Below are 9991 nucleotides of genomic sequence, written 5' to 3' on the forward strand. Positions count from 1 at the left end.
GAGATTTTATGTTTGTTCCTAGTATGGTGTGCATGCAGTGGACGAGATATTGGTACAAGATCACATAGACGGTTGTTCATTTTGGTTACCACCTGGTACATGGTGCAAGCATTGTGATAAGTGTTGATTTCAGGGAGTTTGAGAAGGCCATGTGAGTGATACAGTGACACTGTCGGAGCATTGTATTTTGACCACGTTATAGCACGTATTATTTTTTTCTGAAGGGACTGTAACTTTAGGAGGTAACTAGGGTATGTATTGCACCAGATGATATTACAGTAGATGATATGGGGTTTAAACAGAGTTTTATAACGTGTAAGGCTAGCAGATCGACAGACCAACAGAGAACCATTTAACCAGACCACATTACCTACAAAACCCTGAACAGTCGGGACAGTGCCTTAGCACATTCTGCCCCTCCATCATTCTCTTTCCCCCATCTCCCCTCTTTTTGGCTGTAATCCATGCTGTCACACACATACACACTGACTCTGATTTTTTTCTCAGTTTCTCTCTCTCTCTCTCTCTCTCTCTCTCTCTCTCACACTTACACACACACACACTCAGTCAGTGGTTGTGTAGTCAAAGAGGTTTATGCAAACCTGCATCCTCCCAACCCAAACTGGATATATTCTGAAACACCACTCTGGCTCTTTGATGTTTAAGTTAGGAAAACACAGGCCAAGTCACAGTGCTTGTGGAGTTTGTGCGCAGTAGCCTGGCCAAGGGCAGTTCCTGTTCCCCAGTCATTGGCAAGCCAGGAGCTACAAATGAGTATGAAGTCATCAAACCACCCAGGGAGATACTTGGAGCGCGCGCGCACACACACACACACACACACACACACACAAACAAACAAATACACAGCCACTCTCATGGGATATCTGATACTGAAGGCTGTGTGCTGTGTATTGGCAACATGCAGGTACTCTGAGCGAGTTCAACGTCCGGTGCAGTGAGCGCTGGCCAACCACCTGCACTGCTCCACTTTTTGGAAGAAGTGATGGAGGAAGAACTATTGTTCTTCTCCCAGAAGGAGACATGTGGCTGTAACATGTTTCTGTTCAGTGTGACGCCCAGACCAGGGCAAGCTCTCATATGCTGTTGACTTCTGGTTCCAGGGCCTGGTGGGATAAGGGCTTAATGTAATGTATAGAAACTGGTCATTGGACAAACATATGTAGGCTTGCGTTTTTGAGGAGCAAAAGGCATTTCTGATTCAATATGTAATCCTGAAATATTATTGCCTATTATGAACCAGACCAGGCCTGTCTTTCTCCTTTCTATGCTACTTGAGTTCCACAGCCCTAAACTCCACATACTTTTCTTTCCATTACAATGCAAAGCTTCAGTAAGATCTGACAGGAGTAAATGCTAAATAACTGGATGTAATGGCATTTTGGTGAACGCTTATCACTACAGTGACATATGTTCCAACAGACAGAAAGAACAAGACTACTTCTGTGTGAGCGTTGTTTAAACAGTATGGCTTTAGGAAGATGGTTTCAATTGCTGCTTGGAACTGCCATGAACTATATCATTACTCCTGTCATCATTGCTGATTTTCCTATCATAAGATATCTGACTTTTGACAGAACAAACTGTTTAGCTATCTCCAATCCTTCACATCCATGTTTTTTTTTTTAATTGGCTGTAGTACTGACACAATGGAAGATGCTTCTGTTTAATGTAAGAAAAATAAGCAAAACTGAACCTCATTATAATGATATTATTTTATTTCTGAATCTGTTTGCCAGTACCAGTACAATACACAATGTACAAAATCAACTCCCTACAGTAAATCTATGCTTCAAGAAGAAGACTTAAACATGTAAACTAAGATGGCAGAAGCTGGTTTTAACTACGTTCCTTGATTCCAAGTAGTAGCGAAGTAAAAGGAATAATTAAAGATCAAAGCCAAGAAGCACAACATTGTTGTTTTAACAGATACCCTCCTCTCCGCTTTGCACATTGTCATTCTCAGATGAAACTGCAGAAATGATTCTCTAAGCATTATTGACAAGAGACACTGTGACCTTGTTGACCATTCAGACTGAATTTGCTACATCAGGATCTCCAGGAATGTTTAAGAATGTTACAAAACAATGATTTTTTGCAATTGATTTACTATAACAGAAATCGTATTACCCGTACTCGCTGTGTGTTCAATGGAATGGTTGTTTTTGTCTTTGTTTGGTATCCAGGCATTTGATTTTTTTCTATATTTATGTTAATACATTTAACTAAGTAATCCCAGCTAATCAGAACTTGAGATAAAAGGTATTTTGCGACACTGAGTCGTGAGTCACTGACTTTTATCAGTAAAATCTTTCCGACAAAAATGTAGAAAAAGATAACCAATAAAAGATGGACGGCTAAATATTGACAGGAGCTTGGAACCACAGAGACAGGTCAAGTGCAGCATGGGGCTCTGCGGTCATTCAATCGATCGTGTGGACCTGTGCCACCAAAGAACAGTTGCCGTGTCTGTGTCTTTTGAGTGAGTGTGTGTTTGTGTCTGTGTGTTTTGAGTGAGTGTGTGTGTGTGGTCACATGGTCTCCTTATGCAAGCACCAGACCAGGGTTTGGCCCACCCCTGTCATGGTCACGACACGGTAGCCTAGCTTCTCCAGCTTGTCCAGAACCAACCTGGGAGGATCCTCCACGTGGTACTCTGAGCTATTAAACAAACACATTTACACACACACACACACATACACACAAAGAAATAAGCAGGTAGTTATGTTTCCTGTTAAACAGACACACACACACAAACAAGCAGGTAGTTACGTTTCCTGAAAATGTTATTAACTACTACCAATACTTGGCTGATCTCTGCCATTACCAGCAGAGGGCTATGTTTTGTTTGTGTGATACTTCCCTGCCATTTATCAAACTAGCAGTCCTATGGCAAACCGCAACTAACAGTCTACTGGTGCTTGAAATAAATAAATTAATCCTATAGTGGGCTGTAAGGCATTTCAGTTGTTTTAAACCATTATTTGCAATTAAAGGTGGCAAATTCCTTCAAGAGAAATGAAACCACAGCAACCAGAAAACGTTGGAGATGCCAAACACCGGGAGGCAGACAATATAGGTATGGACAGTTAGCAGCTGGGCTAAGGATTACTTTTGGCTCATTTTACTTAGCCAGACTGCTTCACACATACAAGTTGTTTCCCAGTATAGTTGTTTTCCTGGCTCCGAGGTAGGTCATTATGGCTGGATCAGCGTACTCATCTCCAACCATAGTTGGACCAGTCTCCTAAAACACACATGACAATTACTTAGGCCAACAATCTGAAGACAGAATATGACTCAAAACAATCCACTCTTTAGTAGGCTAATTTCAGATGTCACTGCTATACCCTACATTTAAAGTAGATATTTTCTTAGAGTGATTGACATTCTCAATTACGAGTAGTAACTTTATTTAAGGGCAGATTTTATTTTGACAATACATTGTTTTAAACAGAATAATCTGCAGAATGCATGGATATCTCGTTTCCTAGACATGGAACTGCAGAGGGATGCTCTTTATTTTGGCTGAGGGGTCATACGAGAGAATCAACTGGTTGACAAAAACATTCTTCAACCAATTATGAGTTAAATGGAAATGTTGGTCTCTACGCCCAACCACAAGGACACTACGCAATGTGAATATCACACGAGTTTCTTTGGAAGGCGGTCATTAATATAGCATAATTCTGAACATAATTTATCTCAGTAGATGCATCTGCATACAGACAGATACGATATATGGACACCACAAACTAAGTTACCCGAGAATTCCCCATTTAAAGTGGAAAGGGATGCTACACATGTGCAACAAGCATGTTTTCAATAAGCCAACAGTGTAGCCAACACGTCCACTTGCAAGCTTAAATGTTACGCTTTAATTTCAAAACTTTGCGAAACAAACGATGCACACCGGCACTGTAACGTTTTTAAACGTCTTAAACATTAACACTATAGTTAACGTCGCTTCCCAAGCATGTCAGTAACATGTTAAATTGCGTCTGCATGTATGCGTCTAGTGAGAGCGTGTAGCGATACGCACCAGCCGAATCTGGGTACTGATGAGAACGTACGGCATCCTTAATCATTAAATTACTGTGCCAGCTATTCCCCCGGGGAATGGTCAGTCAAGTGGCAGTTATGTTCCTTTGACGCGACTGTGTTTTCTCCAGGATGTGCATACCCTGACAGATCCTGGACGGAATGCGGAAACACCCATCGATTCGGACCAATCAAAGGACGCCCACAGCATCTGTCAACACAACGGCCTCTTACGCACGCATGTTGTAGTACTATCCCAGTTATACTTTGTCACCGAAGTTGTTTAGCTGTTGTCCTTGCCAGTGGCGCAAAAAGTGGGTATGCGCTGTATGCGGCGCATAGGGGCGCCGCACCCATGGAGGCGCCAAAGCGATAGTAAAAAAAAAAATAATATTAAAATGTTTGGGGTATTTTCTATATGTAGCTACTGTTGTGCGTTTCTAAATAATTTCTGCATTTCCTTAATGTTATATCACATTTTAGAGGACTAAAGAGGCTAGAGTAGGCGCCTCATCTCTTAAGATTCCATAATAGAGTTCCTGCGCCTGTCGTCATAGTTGCTGGTCGCGTGCCGAAAAACGATGGGCGTAGCCATTTTGGCAGTAATCGCGTCAGTTATCTGACAGGCACTGACTGGCAGTCACGGCTTCAGTTGACTGTCATTTAGCCGTTGGGAGTGATAAACCTATGTATGAAATTCAAAAAATATAAATTAAGGTTGAAAATCACAGCCACTTAGGTTGGGTACGTTCAAAAACACAAACTAGCAAGTTACAGATGCACTGCAGTAGCTACCCAAGATAATAAACAAACATGCTAACGTGACACTTCCGTACCTAGTCAAGCTAATAAACAAGCAATGCTAACGTGACACTGTCTATCAAACTGGGATCATTTAATACTTACCCTTGCAGTGATGATGCCGAAGTTTTTGGATGCAAGACTCCACAGTCGAAGTTGTGTTACGAAGCCGGACTGACACCATTTATAAGCCTCCAAGCCTTTGTATGCTCTGAGGGAGTCCCCAGTATAAACTAAGGGAAAATTGAGCAGATAGCTGTGGATGTCAGCGTAGCGCAAGTCAGGTAAATATATTCTTCGTTGTAGGATGTTATGCTCTTGAAAAGCACCCCAGGAGCGTTATATGGGTCACTTATATTTAATCTCTGTAATTTTGGCATCATCACTGCAAGGGTAAGTATTAAATTATCCCAGTTTGTTAGACAGTGTCACGTTAGCATTGTTTGTTTATTAGCTTGACTAGGTACGGCAGTGTCACGTTAGCATGTTTGTTTATTATCTTGGGTAGCTACTACAGTGCATCTGTAACTTGCTAGTTTGTGTTTTTGAACGTACCCAACCTAAGTGGCTGTCATTTTCAACCTTAATTTATATTTTATTTATTTATTATTATTAGTTATATACGTATATTCGCTCGGTATGAACTCTTCAAGGCTGGCGCCGGTCGTAATGTTTACTGCCAAAATGGCGTCCGACAATCAAAAGTCACGTGACGCAGGAGCTCTATAGAATTTTGACATAGAAGAGGGACCGTGACCGCTGAACACACAAGCAGTTAGAACTAGGCTACGAGTAGTGAGTTGGTTGGATGGAAGATGAATAAAGCAAAAAAAAAAGGGGGGGGGGGGGCGCCAAAATTGTTGCTGCATACCCCTCTGACACAGGGCAGTTGCATCCCTGGTCCTTGCCCATGTGATGAGTAGGGTTTAGTGTCAGAATTTTAATCTGATTCAGAATGAGACGTTAACCCCTTCCCCCCTTACCTCAGAGGTTCTGTGTGGAGAGTTCATTGAAGAAACACACAGCGAACAGAGATGTTATCAAATGCATTTTGCGGCAGTCATGGTAAAGTCACCCCTTGGCGTTCAGCGGTCTGATGACTTGCCATGTCTACGGTTTCTCGGTCCGTCTCTGGTTTCTTCTTTAATGTTGTGGTTTGGAAAACGTACTGCACATTTGGAACCCACTGTGGTTTCTCCCATGACACGAACGTGAGGCAATTTCGGATTTCAAGGACACGCTCTACAACTAGAGCTTCGCTCGTTTTCTCAGCTCTGACGAGGTCCTGAAAAATCTGAGTAATTTGAAGTGTAATTTTGGCGCATTAATAATCATACAGTTAACCAAGAAAACTGAAGGTGGCCCCACTGTTTAGATGTATTGCATTTGCTTGTTGCATTTGTTTATAAGATGTTATAACATTCAGAAATTCTTCTGCTGAACTCAAAACATTATGCATCTATGTAGTGGCTACTTGCATGCATACAGTTAGATAAATACATCTACAGAATGTAGGCATCTACAGAATAGTATGGCAGATATAGGTACACTGTACGGTAGAGTAAATCACATTTCAGCATTTTCAATAAAATGTACAACCCCCGTTCTATTATTTGACGCTAATTAGTTGATTGATTTTTCTGTGCGACAGATTCTGCTGAAAGAGTCCATAAAGATGAGAAGAAAATGTGAATACATAAAATGCATAACATAAGATAGAAAATAAAACTCTGCAGATATATATTTCATCTTACCCCTTAATATCACATTACATCATGATGAAGATCAAAGTAAGACACAAAAGTGTGATCACTGCTTTTCCTGCTGTGTAAATATATAACACAGTGCAATCAATTAAAACCTAAATAGTATATACCTAACTCAGATAAACTAAAAACTATGGGGAACCCAAAAAAGTGGTATTGCGGCTCAACTTGCCCTATCTGAGGAAACAGTTACTAACCATTGCATTAACCAGATTTGAAGTAAGTATGATTGTGAAATTATAAAATATATGATCAGTTATTCATTGTTAGGATGCATAAAAACCAAAGATTTGACTTAACTTCATGTAACCAGGGGATACAGTGAACCACCAGTTGAATTTGAACACCAGTTGAACCCCAAGTATTTGATTCATATGACCCCATAGCCACCATTATGGGAAAAGTGCTGAGTCTAGCATCCCAGAGCTAATTCACTCTCACGTTTTTAGACTGTTCCAGTCCATGAACGTATCTGATCTGATACATTTGTTTGAACTGAGATAAATTACTCTTGATATGAGACTTACTTGAGTTTTTTTGTGAAAAAATATGCTTACCACTTGATTTTCATTTCTTTTCTTCCACAGCGAGATCAAAATGGAGAATGCAATGAAGTCACATGACACCCACTTGCTTGCTTATCCACTGGCTCCTCTTACCCCACACTCACATTACATGCAACATAGTGGTACACTACTTTGCCATTTCATACTTAAATGGCAAAGTCACTACAGTAGATGCATAGCAACCTTTTGTGGCATCTCTTTCAGTGCTCTGTTTGATCAAGGTGTGATTTGTCATCATGAGAGGCTCAACCATCCAAGCTCAACCCCATGTAATCACTGGGGCTTTTAATTTCCTTCTTGGAGATTTATCAATTTCCTCTTCAGGGGAATTCCTTATTATTCTTTATTCTGTATTAATCATTTTCATATGAGGTTTGTCTTCTGTGGCTGGTAGCGAAATAAAGAAGCAAACCACATCCAATACTGACTCGGATAAAAATCAGCAATATGGTTGTAACCACAGCAACGACTTGGCAACCATCACCAAGGGGCCCTCAGAACTCATTGTCTGTAGATCACTGTGGGTCCACATTGACCAAAAACACGACTAAGCTATCAACATGTATGCAGATTGGAGCCTATTGTTCATATGTGTGTGCCCGCATGAGTGTGTGTTTGTCGGTGAGTGGCTGGGGGGCGACATGTGTGCACACAGACTAGGGACATTTAAATGCAACCATAGACAGAGGTGTTTCTGGCTGAGATTGATAGTAATGAGACAGATGGCAATGCCTCTGAAAAAAACACATCCCTGTGGTCATGTAGGACCGCTGTCACCAGCCAGTGTCAAACTCCATCACGAATATGAGTGCAAAAGAGTCTTGATAGGTTTAGTATTAGAACGGTGTCAAGGTGTATTTGCTTTAATCTGATATTTTATGAACATTTTATCTGCTGTAAAGGCAAAAACCCAAGCAGCACATCAGCAAGTAATTACAGGCTGAAGTTAACCAGTGACACATGAAAATATCACAGAAGTCACGCCAACCTCCTGAAACAGTGCCATAACTGTCATTTGGTGCAAGTTCAAGCGTAATTAAAGGTGTTTATTAAAGGTGATGGAAAGCCTCCCTTTGATGACAGACACAGAGGAATGGCAGGAAATGGCTTCAAATTAGGATTTGTGTATAAAGTTATTGGTGGGTTCAAATAATGAGTCCAATGGCCTTTTTTGGGGGTTGGGTGGGGGTCAGTGTGGAAGGACATCTACCTTCAGGAAACATAACAGGAAAGCAGAATGTAGCTGTTGATTAAGTCCAGTGACACATCTGTGAATCTCCCGCCAAAGGGGAATTAAACGTTACATGTGTCAGCTGCCTTTTCTGTTCCTGAAGCACCAGCAGCATCCTATGTTTCCTGTGTCACTTCTTGTGCTTTTTTTCCCTGCTGTGCATTATTGTGACCAGGGTCACGTACATCGGACATACGTCCAGGTGAGCGAGGGTCATGTCGAAGAGAGAGAGAGGAGGACAGGAAGGAGTTGGCTGCGGAGAAAAGTTCTTCCTTTTCACTTTCTCCCCTAGCCTGATGACAGCCTGAAGAGACGGAGTAGACAGAGATGAGGATTGTTTTAGAAAATGAAAGGAAGTGGGTGGCTGTGTTGTGCGTTCTCCGAATACAAATTGTCAGGTAACACAACAATATATGAGACAAAACATGGGAAAGTTAGAGGAACAATTACTTAATCAATGATGAGCAAATTAAACTGAGGACACTGACATGAACAACAATGTTGTCTTTTTGAGGTTAACATTTGTTGGTCGACTTTAATTTCAAGTCAGCATATCACTGATCCATTAGCAGTAGTGTATTCCATATTGGATTGGATGGTTATGCAAATTATTGCTATTTTGAGAGACATTGGAATATCTACAACTATTCTGATGATTTTCCACAATGACAAGTTAAACTAGAAAATGCATTTCCTGAAGGAAATACCAGTGCATGAAATGCAAAAGTTAGGAAAGGAAGAAGAAAAGAAAGAAGAGTGAAAGAAGGAAAGAAGAAAGGAAAGAAGAGTGGAAGAAGGAAAGAAGAAAGGAAAGAAGAGTGAAGAAAGGAGAGAAGAGAGGATGAAGGAAAGAAGAGTGAAAGAAGGAAAGAAGAAAAGAAAGAAGAGTGAAGAAAGGAAAGAAGAGTGGAAGAAGAAAAGAAAGAAGAGTGAAGAAAGGAAAGAAGAGTGAAAGAAGGAAATAATAGTTGAAGAAGGAAAGAAGAAAGGAAAGAAGAGTGAAAGAAGGAAAGAAGAAAGGAGAGTGAAGAAAGGAAAGAAAAGTGAAAGAAGGAAAGAAGAGTGGAAGAAGGAAAGAAGAGTGAAAGAGAAAAAGAGAGTGAAAATATTGAAAAAAGGAGATAAAAATGGAGTGAAGAAGAGAGATTGAGTGTGAGAGAAAGTAGACTGAGAGGGATAGAGTGAAAGATGGAGAGATGGAGAGAAAAAAAAGTAAAGAATGAAAGGTGTCTTAATGTTCCTAGTTACAGTTAAATTGAGAGGGACAGAGAAGAGGTTCCTTGGATTTAGCGCAGGTGTCAGTGAAGCACAGGTGCAAGCCAGTTTAATGACCCTATTATGATGTCATAATGGCCCAATGTAAGTCAATGGGAACATTTAGATTCGTTTTTATTTAATATCTTAAAAAGTATAAAGTTTAGAAAAGTGACAAATACATAGCATAAGTGTCCTTTACAAGACCTACGCGAAAAAGTTTGAATGAAGTTTCTACGTTAAGCGGTTCGGGCTGAATTAATCGCAGAAAAAGGTGAGAAGAATAAGAAGAAGAAGAAGAAGAAGAAGCGTAG

General features: G+C 40.6%; 1 protein-coding gene across 1 annotated transcript; it reads right to left on the reverse strand.

Moving 5' to 3' along the window:
* Nucleotides 1-1796: 1796 nt before the first annotated feature.
* gchfr (GTP cyclohydrolase I feedback regulator) lies at nt 1797-4185 on the reverse strand. The gene is made up of 3 exons (XM_080849867.1): nt 4061-4185; nt 3171-3265; nt 1797-2679 (listed from the first exon to the last, which is right to left on the reverse strand). The coding sequence occupies exons 1-3, from the start codon at nt 4094-4096 to the stop codon at nt 2550-2552; spliced, it is 261 nt and encodes an 86-aa protein (XP_080705993.1). The 5' UTR covers nt 4097-4185; the 3' UTR covers nt 1797-2549.
* Between the last annotated feature and the right edge of the window lie 5806 nt (nt 4186-9991).

The sequence above is a fragment of the Sprattus sprattus genome (assembly GCF_963457725.1).
Source record: "Sprattus sprattus genome assembly, chromosome: 13".
Taxonomy (NCBI): Eukaryota; Metazoa; Chordata; class Actinopteri; order Clupeiformes; family Clupeidae; genus Sprattus; species Sprattus sprattus.